At 35.4% G+C, this 16,759-nt stretch overlaps 2 protein-coding genes across 2 annotated transcripts in view; one reads left to right on the top strand and one right to left on the bottom strand.

Moving 5' to 3' along the window:
* Positions 1 to 16,759, top strand: part of LOC113240658 (unconventional myosin-XVIIIa) — a 391,151-nt gene that overhangs the window by 34,206 nt on the left and 340,186 nt on the right. The gene's annotated exons all lie outside the window — the stretch shown is intronic.
* Positions 8,201 to 12,274, bottom strand: LOC113240659. The gene is made up of 3 exons (XM_026478020.1): positions 12,083 to 12,274; positions 11,415 to 11,662; positions 8,201 to 9,889 (listed from the first exon to the last, which is right to left on the bottom strand). The coding sequence occupies exons 1-3, from the start codon at positions 12,243 to 12,245 to the stop codon at positions 9,467 to 9,469; spliced, it is 834 nt and encodes a 277-aa protein (XP_026333805.1). The 5' UTR covers positions 12,246 to 12,274; the 3' UTR covers positions 8,201 to 9,466.

Raw genomic sequence — 16,759 nt, 5'->3', positions numbered from 1 at the left:
CTCGGTCGAAACAGACGCTGATTTTCAGTCGTTCCTGTATCGGCACTGATGCACTCTGTTGTCAGATACAAAATGTACATATGTATATGTATATTTTGTATCTGACAACAGAGTGCATCAATGTAGAAAAATGCAAAATTCTTCTCGATTCTATATTCAGTATATCGTGTTGGTTTAATACAGGTAACAAAAGACTGTCATTCGATTGAGGGAAATACCGCACTTGTCGATGCGGAATCGGCTTAACCTTTTAGTAGTAGTGGACCTCCTTGTAAATAGTGTTCGTTTAGGGAAGTACTGCCACGTTACCTATTTCGGCCGCCAAGCGGTAGTGTGAGCATTACTGCTTTCCGGTTTTGAAGATAAGAGTGGTGGTGAAATCACAGGCGCATAGGACTTACCAGCTTATGTCTTAGGGTGACAGTTGCAGTGGTAGTGCCTCTCAGAATTTTGCGATTGACTGAGTAGCACTGAGTAACTATGTACAGGCGTGTCGCCTGTAGGTATAGTAAACTCGCCTAATTACGTGATATATCTAACTCGGTGACAAAATGTTCAGAAGCTAATACAGATTTAAAAGGAACGTTAAAGTGCTTACACTTGTCACACAAAATGTCCTTTTCATTTGTAAAAGTCGGGTTCAAATCGCTCACGAGCGAGATGGTAACAATCAACGAATTTGTCACGTGTCGCGCAGTTTTGCTTGTTGCGTGAACTTATATTTTTTATCTCACGTTATTTATCTGTTTTAAATAGAAAAAGTGTATGTATTGCGTTAAAACCGTGTCACGTTAGTGGTGAGACCATAGGTTATGTGGTTTAGATAAGAAAATCAGCTGATTTTTCATAGTTTTGTTGAACTAATCCTTATTTTGTTTACTCAAAAAGTTAACGATTTTTCAAGTTTTTATGATGAATAATGAAGAATGATAGACTATCGTTTTGCGAAAATACATTTTACAGGCAAATTATAGTTATTGCAACTGATATCGCGGTCACAATATACATATTTAAGGTTTAATGCACACCCTACACTCTCTATAGAGTATCAAAAGAATTCAGTATTCCGTGGACAACTCTTAGAAATAATGTTCATCGTGCCAAAGACGAATAAAATAATAAAATATGTATCACGAACTTAAAGTGATTGTCACATACTTGCTCGAGTTAACAGTGTTCTGATAATTTAGTATTATCAGAAAGTATTTAGAGATATTCATCGAAAATAATATTTATATCTTCAATAATATGGTTAAAAGACAGATTAACAATCCTAATAAAAACTTTTGGTTTTTTTTTTTCAAACAATCAGTTGTTTTATTATATAATTATGTTTTATCACGAAATTAGATGACGATACCACGATACGAACCTTATCGCCACAACTTGTTGTCCCGTCACATGGTATCATAAAAAAAGCCGGCCAGAAATGTCCATGCAGTAAGAGTGAAAGAATGTTAATGAAAATAGAAGTAAATTAATTTGCTAGGTACTTCATGAACCCAGTGAAATTTAAATCGTAAAAGACATTTTTAACGACGAACACACGCGACTCGCTTGCGTCGCGAAATGCGCGCAACGTATTTTTAGTTCTTATTGTATGGACGTTGGAGCTTTTTTGTAGTCGACTCAAGCCGATTTCGCATCGACAAGTTGAGTGATGTCCTGATGCTCTCATACCTTACAATTTGAAAATGTGAAGCTGTTTCTATCTATATGACATTGTTTTCATAATTATACATAGAGTTCCTAATTTACAACATTGTTAATGTAATAAGTTAAGCAGAGTGTGAACGTGGTCACTATTGTGATACGTAAATAATTAATTAGCTTTCATTTGCATAATTTGACGAATAATGTAACATGATGCAACAAAATATGCGATTGTACTAAATAAGGGTCTTACTGTGATGAAAATAAAACTAAAATGACAAGCACGGTCGCCCAAAAGCACTGTAAGAGATAGATGAGGAGGTCCAGAATTCGATTCCCGGTAGAACCAATTTGGGGACAATTTTTAAATGGTCTGGATTAACTGTGGTAAACAAAAAATACAAAAAAAAAGAACATTTATTATTAACTTGGCGGCGCAACAAAAACCTGAGTAGGTTTATCCTTGCACCGCAAAACCCACCACCTCCATTTCGTAGGGAATTGGTGTTTTTGCCTGACACTTTTTTTTTAATTAAAACAGATGAATGCTTGTTTCACAGTTTCAATGTTAATGTTATTAATATAAAATCAAAGTTACTTAATTTGGCATAAAATGCAAATAAAAAAGAGATAATAATAAACCATTAGAAACATTTTCGTCTGAATGCTGACAAAGACTTAAGTCTTCGTCTACGTTCATGTAAACAAATATCTTTCGTTATTACACTTTTTAATATTCCCACATACTCGTAGTTTTTCCTAAACTAATATAAAACTAATATATATAAATCAGCTTTTTGTCACTAACCTCTATGGAAGTGCGCCTTTACTGAACTGTTTCCTTTTCAGTAATTATCGAAAGTTCTTTCCCGCCAAAAGTCTATAAAAAAAAAGACTTGTAAAAGACAAGAAAATTTTCTAGATAAACCGATAAATTTGAATCTGAAAACAATTTTTTTGTCAATTTGTAATGTTTTTTGTAAACTTTTTTTTAAACCGAAAGACGTTGACGTTTAACGAATAGCGACCTATCACAAAAACACCAAATTCATCCGGATAATGCTTTAAAAAACTGCCGCATTTTTGGTACGCAAAGCCGCCCGCCGCTCATATTAGCGCAATGTTATCACGTGGTTATTTTCACATATTTAAATTTGAGATTTGTCAATAAAAACATAGCACAGTCTGAAGTTAGAGCTGTGTAATTAATTAGTGAAAAAAATGTTAACTACACAGACTCTACACTGTTCCTTTGTTTGAAAAAAAAAAACTCACATTTTTTGATTTCCTCAAAACCTCATTTTACCGTACGTGTATTTGTGTTTCAACACAGCTGTAGTTCCTAGTTTGGTTAGTATTTATGTAGTAAGAGTAAACGACCTCCAAGGCTTAAGGGTGGCGGGGCGTCTAGACAGCCCCTCCTCGCAGCCCGACACGCACCTGGCGAAATGCAGGGGCTCGGAAAATTTATTGGCCAAACTGCAATTTTAACCACCCAAAACGTTATGTGGCTGATATAAACAAGCGTAATTCGCTAGTAGCGTTGCCATGTCGCACTGCCATTAGAATAGTGTTGTAACTCAAAATATGTGAAATTCAAAGATTATGCTATTATTGAGCGTAAAATTTAAATCTCTACACGTCAATAAAACCGTCGTTAGAATATTGTGAAAAACCGTTTTAAGATATCTACTTAACTCATCATTAGCTAATTCTGGACAAAACAATCCTTACTCAAAAATTATTTTATTCGGCAAATACGAATTGTTTAAACGTCTGTAATAAATTTCAAACTCTACGTAAATTTTAGTAATCTTTCACGGGAAGTGACAATTAATTTTCCATCGATCCTGAGAAAAACAGTTTTTGAGTTAATACACTACTGTATTAACTCAAAACGTTTTCTGTGACAAATGTAACCTCCCACTGTAGTCGTTTAAATTCCGTAAAGAGAAATGAATGTATTCTGCATAGATTTAGTGCGTGTGTGTATTGACTGTGAAGGATTTTACTATAATTTGTACTATTTATACTGCCCTCCTTTTCATATCCTATCCTAATAACATTTTTATCGAAATGTACTTAATAATAAATAAATATCTGGAATATACGAAATGAGATCTACAATCCCTTCCAATCGCTTTTTTATATCTTGTTTAGTTTCAGTGTTAAGCAAAATCAGTTTAATTGACATTTTTCAAAGAAACATAATTTTAAGTGCCAATCATCATCATCATCATCATATCAGCTGGAAGACGTTCACTGCTGAACGTAGGCCTCCCCCAAAGATTGACAGACTAGCCGGTCGGACGCGACGTGCATCCATCGATTACCCACCGCCCTTAGCAGGTCATCCGTCCATCTAGTAGTCTTTCCGGTTCGTGGTCTCAATTCAAGAACCTATCTGCCCCAACAGCCGTCAGTTCTACGAGGTATATGCCCTGCCCACTTCCACTTCAACTTGCTAATCCTTTGAGCTATGTCGGTGACGTTCGTTCTTCTACTGATCTCCTTATTTCTGATTCCATCACGTAGAGAAATGACTTTGAGCTTTTTTATGAGGCCCATAGTAAGTGACAATGTCTTAGAGCTGTCATCGCTAAGTACCAATAGGTATCTCGTAACTTACCAATTTGCAAATGCGTTAGTTATGACAAGGAGGGCAAGAATCTAGAAGATAAACAGCAGCTGCAACATCTTGTATTCTGTATAGCTTTTAGAATTTTATTTATTTATTTAGAATTCCCTAGTTTGAGACCAGGCAATTGGTGTAGTTGTCTGGCACATATTATTATATGAAATCGCTTTTCGGATTGAGTAATATGAACTACTCGTATTAGAAGATTTTTAAAAAGGCCCTTAATAAAAGAGGATAATTTCACAACACTTACTATAAACTAGTAGGTACATGGATGTTGCATACATACTTTAATACTTTTGTAGATCCGACTGACCCTCCGTGCGAAGTGAGTGCATCTAAATTATTTATCTTTTTAACCGACTTCAAAAAAAAGTTCCCTGTATGTTTTTTTCTATGTATGTTACGCGATAACTACGGCATTTGTGAACCGACTTTGATGATTCTTTTTTGTTGGAAAGAGGGTACCTCAGTAGTGGTTCCGTTTAAATTTAAAGAAAATATTGCACCTCTGAGGGTGGCAAACTAGGGGATGAATGATTTTTTGGGTCGGTTTTTTTTAGTACTCTGTACTGAGATTTTTACAAGTAGCGACGTTGGTTTTGCAATTGTTTGAGAACTTTTACTGTTTAATATTCTACTTATAAACTTTCGTCGAAGGGTACTCACTCAATGACATACACACGCGCTTCAGTGGGATTGTCAATTAATTTAAAATCTGATTTTCTTTAATTCCTGAACTCCACTATTCAGGTAAATATTTCGTAGTTTCGCAAAATCGGCCAAGAGCGCCCCAGACACGCTCACAATACGATTATTACGTAAACGTATTACACAAATATTCATGACAATAGATAGGTGTGTAAACCAGCAAGTAAAAGGACTGTACATTAAGCCAGACATATAATAAACCTGAAAACGGCCTTATGATCACAATATACGTCGCACTATCAGTCGATGACCGGCCGATTGCGCGCATTTTAAGTAAATAACGCTTCAAGATGACGAGATATACATCAGGATATATATTCTTGAGGACGTACATCTTTTGCTTATGGAGTGTGTTCGGACGGAAAGTGTCAGGGTGCGGTTATTTAGTACATGTAACACGTTCAGACCGGGATCAAAATTACCATAATTTGTTATCTCGCTGGACAGATTTTCACGTGGCCATCGGCGAATTTTCGTCAGGCATCTTTTTATGGAATAAATATAAAATTACGAGTTGGGTTAGGCTCAATTTATATTGTGGCGGACCGGAATGGAAGCGAATTCTTGTAACGATATTATACATCTCGCGCATTCCGCAGATTTCAGCTCGTATCTAGTTTGTACGTTACACAATTGACCATAAAGTTCATTATGCTCTGTACAATACCGTTATAAAAAGTCGCTTACATTCCGTTCCACCGCAATACAAATTGAGCCTTAGGCGGAAAAAAACGCAGAGGTTTATTTATATTTATTTATTTGAATTAGCAAAAAAATTGTTGACTTAAGATATCAGGTTAACAGGTTAATTAGAAAGACATAAAGCATAATTCCGATGGCGCACCTTGCCAGATGATCCAATTGTCCGTGCTCCTCCGGTGAACGTGTTAATATTAGGTGGGTCCAATCCGTTTTGTCTACTGAGCCAACAAGTATTGTAGCGAAAGTTTTGTTTAAATGTTTGGTTAGGTAATATTTAGATTTATGTGTTTGGATTCCATTAAGTATTTTTTGATGTAGTTTTTCTAATGGGGCTGACGTGTTCAATAATAATCGAAACCGCTAAATAAATACAGAAAGGAAAAAAGATCACGAGATCCCGCAGAAATTGCGAAAACTTTAGAAATTGAAGGCGGAACTGAGCGAAGTATCAAACTATTTTCTGCGGATTGTAAGTACTTCTGAATACAACGCAATCTGTATGTTACACTCTTATGTATACAGAAAGGTACTTCAATGCATGCGCGTAGGTACCTCATTAGCTCATAACATCTGCACTAGACTAGGGCTATTCAATGCACTGGGCTGGGGAGACAAGTATGCTTTGTGCCGAGTCAAGTGTTAGGGAGACTTTGATGTGGCTGTATGAGGGGTATGTCTATGGAATATAAAAAAATCATTTATTGTACATTCTTTGTGAATGAATGATTGAACGAGAGAACGAATGAATTAAATAAATTAAACACATTGACCGTAAGCAAAGAACTTAGTAAAAACACTTGATATAGCAGTTCCCCCACTTCCGCTCGGACCTCTGACGCGAAACGTACATCTTTTTCGCTCTTATTACATGGACCTCTGAGGAGCTTATTCTGCTAATCATCTTTAATATTAATCAATAAAATTTTAGAATTTGCACCTAATGATACAAACTACTACTAATCAGATATTAAGTAGCAATATTTTACTTAAACAGTATCCCATGTAGATAAATTTTAGCCGTGGGGCGACGGCTTAAGAATACATTGTCGCCTCCCCATACATGCCCGTGGGGGTCGTAAGAGGCGACCGAGGGCGTCACAAGTGTCCATCTGCTTAGCATTGTGGTAGGCTCTGTGCCGACTGGATAGCGACCACAGTACACACGGCGGAAAACCCTCCACAGTGAAACGCTTTTGCGAATCGCGTTCAGGGATCAGTTGGTGTACATCCAGTGCATTTGGCCAGACCGGCAAAATGATAGTGACGGAGTGAAGATATTTGTGTTTTCCATCCGTTACTCTCATCTCTGGACTGTATTCGCACTTTCCATCAGGCGCGGTGCAGTCATTTTGTCGAGTCGCAATAAAAAAAAAAAAAAAAAAAAATGTATAGGCGCTTTTGTGTCTTTTTTTTATAGTAAAAAAAACTGCATAGTAACTGCTGTAGTAGGTAGTTGGCAGTCGCGCGGACTGGATCCTATCCGCTTTTCGATACTCCAATTGCTATTTTACAGTTGATTGCTTCAACTGGGACCTTACTAGATTTGTCGCTTTGCCTTGCTGGTGATGCTGTGGAAATTACACTTAACCTTGAAATTCTCCCATAAACCGCAATCCCCATACATTCAAGTATCAGAGGCCTACAATGACACCAACATTTCGGTGTGTCAATTTGACATTGAAGCAAGTTCTACAGAGCATAAGTACCTTAAATAGTAGGTAGTAAAGTACTTACATAATAAATAACATTTTGTCATTCTATACATGCATATAGCCGGACGATACTTTTTAACTTTGTGTTAATAACACTGATGTTGAATTTTTCATTATTTCACATATTTTTGACATCTTTACTACAATGAGACATGTTTGGTGTATCAAATGTCAATTTCAATAGATAAAATGTGGCAAATTTATAAAACGTTACTTTTAAATAAGTGGGGAATCGTGTGTTATCGGTTCTTTTCTTTCTCTGTGTACTAATAAGTTTTTATTTAATTACTCCTTAACCGTGACTTCATTTGAATTTTTTTAGTATTTGTTTCTGATATTTAATAATAGACTCATTTAGTTTTTTTTTTTAATATTGTTTTGTGATGTTTAAGGAACATTTGTTAACTTCTTCTATGGAGTCGAACTATGCGACAACCATACTAAACATATTTTATATGGGGTATCGTTCACACATTTAACGCTGAGTGTGCTACAGCACGCTGACTAGTGGGGTGCAACCCATACAAAAATGATCTTATACAGAATCTTACTTGGTACTTGGTGCAACGGGCTGGTTTCCGCAACTCTACGACAAAGCGCCTATTTTGCGTGTGGATACAGAATCTTATAATATTTTGGGAAGATCTTATAGAACAATATCAAAGTTGCAAAAACATTTTTTTGAAGTTGATTAAAATTATAAGTGACAGAAAAATAAGAATATAAGTAATTATAAGCTTTTTCTTTATTCATAAATATATTCAATATTATTAACGAATAGATACATATTTACTTCATTTTTATTGAACATGACTCAAAATAATTATTATTGCTTTCTTAAAATCTTTTTTTAGGACTTGATACTACATTTCTCAACAAATTACTAGCGTCATATTACATCCATAAATTCACACAACATAATTTTATTATCACAACTATTTTCCAGCCAGATCTGGTACTTATAAAATATAAGAAAACGTTACATATATGGCTTTCTACAACAGCGGCCTATCATAAAAAAGAAAAAAAGGCGACGTATACATATATTTTTTAATTTATTGCTTAACCTGGATACGAAGTCCTGTAGTTGAAATTATAAGTGTAACCCGACGAATCTTACCAATGTTGTCATGTGATTATTCGAACCAATGGCAAGCTTGGTGTCATGCAGAATAATGTCCAACACATTTACAGCTGTGTAATTAGTAAACAAATTAACTGTTTTAACGATAGATTTAGTATATACCTATAGACTAAATCTATGGTTTTAACATGGGCCATTATTCTTGACATGTGTTTTATAGTCGAAGATTTTTATTGGAGTTGTCTTAAATATCGATAAAAAAAAATAGAAGTATGGTACAGAGTAAATGAATTTTTTTTCAGATTTCAGTGAATAAAAATCAGAGTACATTACACAATTAGTTTTTGTAGGGTTAAAGAATCTCCTCTTATTGTTGGCACGATGGAACGAAATAAAATTGTACAGTGCGTTCAGTCTTGTTACCAAAATTTTATAGGTATTATTTGGTTAGGTAGTAAAGTTGAAAATCGTACAAAATGCACTAAAACTTTGTAATTAAGTTTTCTCTAACTTAACCATTTAGGGTAGGACTTCACTGGTCAGTACGCATCAGCACAGTGCCGTGATATTTTAATAATTGTGTTAATAACACTTATGTTGCATTTTTCATTATTTCATATATTTTTGATAGCATTACTACAATGAGTTTTTATTTAATTACTCCTTAACCGTAACTCCATTTGAATTTTTTTAATTATTTGTTTCTGACATTTAATACTAGACTCACTTAGTTTTTTTATGTTTAAGGAACATTTATTAACTTCTTCTATGGAGTCGAACTATGCGACGACCAAACTAAACATATTTTATATGGGGTATCGTTCACACGTTTAACGCTGAGTGTGCTACAGCACGCTGACTAGTGGGGTGCAACCCTTACAAAAACGATCTTATACAGAATCTTATAATATTTTGGGAAGATCTTATAGAACAATATCAAAGTTTTTAACACCATTTAATAACAAATTACATGCCATTTTTATCAAAGCTCTGCATCTCATATTTAGCAATAACATTACACACCTCCATCTTCACTTTAGGAATCAAATTAGGTTGCAATTTTTTGACACTTGCTGCCATGCTACGGAAGAACACGTCAATTTCATTTGTATTCTCCTTCAGAACTTTTTCTATGAGTTTGTCAATCACTTGAGACCTTTGTTCAGATGTTTTGGGGTCTTCAACATAACCTACTATCTTAGGTCCGTTTACAATCAAAGGTTTTGGTAGAATTTTCACTGGTGTCAAGTTTCTAGGCATGGGCATAGATTTCTTCCTCCCACAGTTCTTTTTTATTTTCTTTGGGGGTTCCTGTTCCTTTTGCACTTTCGTTGGCATTATTATAAATTGTTTTGTTGCTTGCTCCTGTGGGTTGTCTACTACCGTTATCTGAAAATTGAGAAGGGAGTAAATTAGTGATTGTATACAAGTAACAAAAATGTCACTGCACCTAGTTAAACATTACATATACAAACATATATGAGGGAATATTGTCTATTTACCAACAGACATTTTATAATCAGAGAGCTAAACTTCGTATAACATGTAGTTGTTTTAATTACTGTACTATACACACAACAATTAAAGGAAAATTTTTTTGAAAATAGACGTTCAAATATCACATTTAATACTGGTGAGTAACAATTAGTAAGTATTGTGATAGTCAACATTGTATCGGGCATGGGGAACGACCACATACTGGTTTTTCCTATCAAGTACAATTTCTTTGTATTTGCTACAATTAATTACTATATGGAAAATAATACTGCCTAAAAACATTTAGTTTTAATATGTTGCCAAAGTATATTAAAAACTGTCAATTAATTATTCCCCATGTTTAGTGGTAAAACCCATTGGCAAAGCAACTAAGTTGGCAACACCACACTGATAGCAGCAATCTACATACATACACAAGGTCTTAAGTATCTTGTCTAAAAAGTAAACAATGTGTTTTTTTGACTAGAACTCTCGTACGACACTATGTATACACACACATGTGCAACCTCGCGCTGAGTGAGAGCAGGGCAGAATAGGCCATGAGAGTTTTTTCCTGTTCTAAGCTAATATTGCCAAACAACGCTCAATCCTGGGCAAGAATGTTCTCCACCCAGAGAAGACCAGGAAAATGCAAGCTTAAAAAATCATTCAGTTCTATACTGTTTCATTTTAACCTCAAGTTGTAATTAGTGACGATCACAATGGCTCAACTACTGGTTGCAGCGATGTAGGGGTTGCACAGGCCTTAAATAAGATACTATAATAGAGATGTCTTTGTTATTTGTAATTTTACTGGCATGAAAGAAGTGTAACTACAGCAAATAATATTTTTAATTTCAATAAAATACTTCCTGTTGTTTGGTACCATAATCATTTGCAGCAAAACATACACACAAAACAGGTGATTATAATAATTATAATAATAATATTATTATTTTCTTTCGAAATGGTGGCCAAGATAGTCCATTTGTTTAGGTATTTAACTAAATGTAAACTATGTTGCATTCTTTATTGAAACATGTACTTTACAAATCAATAGGTATAAAAATGGGCATGCAATTTCATATGAAGTTAAGTATTTGTATTTGAATGTAAGTAAAAATCATTTATAAATGTATATTTCATTAAATAGACATCTTAAGATTGTTTACATTTAGTTAAGTATCTAAACAAATTGACTAATAGGTTCGTGCCAGTGTCAGTTTCATAAGATAAGCCATATTTATGAAAATTATGGCAATCATTGCCAGGGGTCAGTTTTCAAGCAAATAACAGCATCCAAAGAGCAACACAAAACAAACAAATAAATCGAAGCATAAAAAAAAAGACAACATACCAAACCAATACTAAAGAAAATATTTTAATAATTACCAACATTAAAAAAAAAATTGCTCTATGATATCTAGATATAGCTCACCTCATAATACTCCTGATTATCAGTGATAACCTGTTCAGTTCCCATAATAGTCTCATCATTACCAGTCTGTTCATCCATCGTGTTCTCTTTCATAACCTCCTCTGTGCCTTCCAATGGGTCCAATAGGGTCCCATCAAGGAACTGTAGTTTCTCAAAAACACCAACTTTTGTTTTATGAATGGCTCCCATACGTTTGCTCCTCATGTAGCCATCGCGGAGGCCTCGCCAGCGCTTTTTGCATTCTTCAACTGGAATCAAGGCACTAAGTAACATAGTTTTTAAAGCAACATAGTTTCGTGATTCTATAATAGTAAAATATTTTTGGATTCCAATGTTGATTTTTACAAATCTGGAGAATTTAAAGTGTGTTAAAATGGTTCACAATAAGCTCAAAGTGCCAGGCAACTAATTCTTTGTTTTTTAATAACCACTACTGCGCAGTTGTATAAATGCACATTAGTTGTACTTATCTAGATTTTTTTACGTCTTAGTGCCAAAAATAGACGAGAGTCGTGCTGGAACCGTCGGCAAACGTTTTTGAACTCATAAATAATTATGCACCATTCAAATTTCAAAACACTGATAGATAACTACAGCTGATTTCCTACAACAACTATTGCTGTTGTTAAGTGCAGCACAAGTTTATTAGGAGCCAATGGAAAACTCACCTGGTTTCGCCAAAGCTGCTGATATTTCATGCCATGTTGATTCCCTCGCAAGAATGTTCTTCCGGGATGGATCAAAGATGTTATATAAAAAGGTGTGCGGCTGCACTAATTGTGCTAATTTTTCGTCCTCGTCTGTACTCCAGCCAACGGCGTTCAAAGGCATTTCCAGTACCCCGATATTCGCCTGCGTCAAGGCGTCGAAACAAAATGTCGGTCGCCCTATCACAAACGAAAATAGACGCGCTGCGCAGCACAACGTCATAAAATCTGATTGGTTGTTCAGATTACGTGTAACTCTGCACGTTGTGCCATCTGGCGTCGAGTAGTGATTCAATATCAAAAGTTGGTATTAGTCTCTACTTGCGTACGAAGTGGTAAGACCACTTGTCACAAGATGGCGTTCGTGAATGATTCTTATGTTTGTTTCTAATACTGTGCTGCATACTTAACTCTTGTAGCAACTAGATGGCGTCAGTTATCGTAAGTTTACAATCTTAAAAGATTTTTTACTCAGTTCTGTAGCTTTAATTAATTAACAAGTCTAATCGTTTACGTCTTGTAACTAGATCTTATTTATTAGTAGTTCTTTAATGCACACGGTTAAAATATGTTCTACAACAATTTTACAAGGGTAGTAATTACCTAGTTTTTAGTAAGCTTTCACATGCAAGAATACTCTTTGTGCAGTTTCAAATTGCAGCAGACCAGCATTGCCTCTTATTTAACTCTTTGATTACGTAAAATGTGTAGTTAAGTTTAATAATAATCACTGGCTTAGTGATCCGGGAAAAAATAATGAGGAAATAAAACTCTTGGAGACATTTGAAATAACCTATCCGCCTTGCACCACCCTTTTGGGTTAATGACCTAAACCTTAGAAACCCCGTACCCAACAGTGGGATGATTACAGTCTGTCAGTGTACAGAGTACTTCGGAACTATTTGTCAATTTCGTAATTTTTGTTTACAAACACTCTCCCAAGCTTCTACCGAGAGCTAGTTGGAATCGGCCAATGACCAACATAAAAAGGTCTACAGACAATACTTAAGGCAAGGAAAAGAAGAGTTCTTGTTAATGTTGTAAGTTAAGCTTCTTGCACCATTTTGTTTAGTCTTGGCATAGCTCGGATCATGATAAGATAGCAAAGCCCCACCTTGCGTCATCATAACCAGACATCGAAATAGGCATACCTAGTATATAAAGTTCAAGTTATACACATAGAATGATTGAAAAAGAAAAGTCAATAATCAAAATGAAACATATTCGTCGACATATTTAGAATATAACAAAAACAAAATGTTGACGTATGACAACGTTCACATGAAACGCTCTTTTTTTTTAGTAAAGTCAAGTGACGGGACGAACAAGTCGTGCGCCTGATGGTAAGCTACACGCTTGTTGCAGTGCCACTCAGAGCTTTAAATCGCAAAGATCTGAGGGGCACTGCCACTGCGCCCGTCACCCTGAGACAGTGATTTACAAGTATAATATCATTGCCCTGAGACATAAGGTGACAAGTCCTATGTGCCTGTAATTTCACCAGCACCTTTACCCTTCAAATCCGGAACACAGTAATACTGACATTACTGCTTGGCGGCAGAAATAGGTAATATGGCAGTACTTCCCTGGACGAACTCTTTCACAAGGAGCTCTATTGCTGCAAGTACTCACTCGCTGGCCATATATACTAGAGGCCTGAGTGTAAATTTGTAATCATTCAAACTTAACTACCACGTTTGCATTAAGATTTTTATTTAAATCTTAAACGTAGGTATGTACGTAAGGTTTCAATTAAAATCTTAACGTAAACGCGATGGTTAAGTTTACACATTTGAAAACTTACACTAATGCTCTGGCCACACATAGGCGGCCGCGGAGCCCTGCCACACTGAGGCTCGTATTCCAGATCTCTACTCAATACTCAAGTCAGGACTTGAGTATCATTTAAAGCACTAGAAATCATACTCCAAGTCCGTGCCATTAAGGTCGTATTTCCAGTGCTTGAAATCATAATTAAGTCCTGACTTGAGCATTGAGTAGAGTTCTAGAATACGACCCAGAAACGCGCGGCGGCCGCGCATCTGCCGCGCGTTCCACTGTGGTAGGGTTTATATGATCCGTACATTTTAAAAATTTCCGCGCCCGGAACGCTTTCGCGGCCGCCTCTGTGTGGCCTGAATGTTTAATCGAAATCAAAACGGCGATTTCTTTTTTCAAATTAAAATATTTTGGTACATGTGGCCAGTGGTTCATATGAACAATGTTGTCTTAATTAAACCTTTTTCGCGTAATTACACCTTTTATTCAGCGTTCTTATAAATATGTCCATGAGTGTCATTGACTTACAAATGAATCAGATTTTTATTTAAAGTTACATAACCTTAATGAATCAGATTTTTATTTAAAGTTACAGAACCTTAATGTAAATACATTACCGTAGTAAAGTAATAGTGAGATACATAATTCCGGGATTTTAGAGTATACCGTATTCTGATTATAACGTATCACACTTTAAGTAGACTTGAGTGGCACTGCAACTGATATGGATAGGCGCGCAAGACTTATTCATCCCGTCACTTGGTCAAAAAAAAAGTACAAAACAAATAGAATAATGACTATTACATTTTATCGAGTTGTAAGGCATTCACGATTGTTACACAATTTATTTATTTTTTGTTTGAAAAATCAAATAATACGTACGTCATTTAGATCAGAAAGAATAGTTCCATTTACAATATGTACATTTAATTTTTTTAAGACTGTTAGAAAGTGAATATTAAAATGCGGTCAGAATCTTACCATTTTTTATTATTTAAAAAATGTAACAAAATAGAGAAATATTTATTTACTTTCTAAACAAATAAATTGTCAAACATAACATTAAAAGTAACGGCCTTCGAGAGTCGTGATTTCGTTAAATATATAACATTAATAGTATTTCATGAAAAGAAAGAAGAAGTTATTAAGAATGATATTATAAATTGTGTAACACGATGACTTTCTAATATAAATTATTAAAACTATTTTACCTAGTAGTTCCGAAATTTGTCACTAGGTGGCATCGATTCAAAATATTTGGTTTCTGACTCGCTGTGAAAAGTTTTTCTAAACTTATTGACTATTCATGAGTATTATTTTGTTTAAGAGCATCCAAGTTTAATCATCGTTCGTAGGAAGGTCCTTGGACCCACGCCCGTAATTCGCGACACCTAAATTGAGTTCCTTTTTGTAAATTTGCACCCACCGGGACTCGTAGACCACAGCAACCTTACCGTTATTAAATTCATTAAACATAATTTATAGGATATCAAGTGACGTCACGAACAAATCGTGCACCAGATGGTACTCAACACGCCTTTTTTTGACGGGGGGAAGTCTTTATAGATACCCTGAGTCCAGGGAGACTCCGGGGTTACGTGGGGACTCTTACTCCAGACTGGAGGGCCTACCCCACTAAAAACCCCCAGGTTTACCTCTCGCCGGTTGAATCGGCGCCGTGAGGTCAGTGAACATTCACCACGACGGTACTCAACACGCCTACCTATAAACAATTGCATTGCTGTTTAGAGCTTTAATCGCAAAGATCTGTAAGTCACTGCCACGGCACCCGTCACCCTGAGACATAAAATTGATAAGACCCATGTGCCTGTAGTTTCACCAGGGAGATGCCGCACGGGCATTGCATCATCGCAACTGCGTTGATTTCAACGGACTAAGAGCCACACGAGCCGTTCCGTCGACGCGAGCTGTTTCAACGCACCGTGTGGCATGCCTTTCTGATTTATATGTCGTACAACGCAGTTACGGCGACGACGCAACGACGACACAACGCCTGTGCGACATCTCCCTGACCCTTCAAAATCGGAACGCAGTAATGCTCACATTACGCAGTAATGCTTGGCGGTAGAAATAGTTATGGAGGCACTTTCCAACTCCAGAAAACAACAACGTGGTAATTTTATTTGTAAGAACCTTTGTAAATAAAATTTGTAATTGCCACGAACTTTATCTTATATATTTGATCTACATAAATTCAATGTAGATCTACAACATTTATAATTAATTTTAAACCGTTTTCTAGAAATAAAACATGAAATTCCATATTAATTAGTACGAACGTGCGTCGGATCTCGCCTTTGAAGATTAATCTGTAATGTTGCACGAAGAAAATAGTGGTACAGTTCAATTTTGTTTACCTATTTTTACGTTGGTTGTGACTCATTAAAACAAAGAATATTTTTTATTTTGTACGTAGTTGATCGTTTTTGTAAGCACCTTGTGGGCAGTACTTAGGATCTCTTTTGGCTATGAATGTTTATCTCTGACCCAATCTTTGAATAATACATAGAGAAACATTGCTTTATGGATTATATTCTTTTTTCAATTAACCCGGAAACGACCGATCACGGCATTTCTATTATTTAAAAACATTGCATATGTTTTTGAAATACTGAAACTGAACCATCGGTAATGATTTATATTTGAAGTTAAAATAATTGTATTAATTTTTTTACAAGTCGTAATAGATTGCATGTTGTTAATTATAATTAGAGGAATATCGTGTTAAAAATATCCGTGTTAATTGTAAAAAAATGTATTATCTTCATATATTTATTTATTTATTTATTTTTTTATTTTATTTATGGCACAATGTACAGACATCAGATACAGAAAGTG

The sequence above is a fragment of the Hyposmocoma kahamanoa genome, unplaced genomic scaffold (assembly GCF_003589595.1).
Source record: "Hyposmocoma kahamanoa isolate Upper Pololo Valley unplaced genomic scaffold, ASM358959v1 160, whole genome shotgun sequence".
NCBI classification, from domain to species: domain Eukaryota; kingdom Metazoa; phylum Arthropoda; class Insecta; order Lepidoptera; family Cosmopterigidae; genus Hyposmocoma; species Hyposmocoma kahamanoa.
Note: the sequence above shows the minus strand (reverse complement) of the source record. Positions and strands in the feature narration are given on the sequence as shown.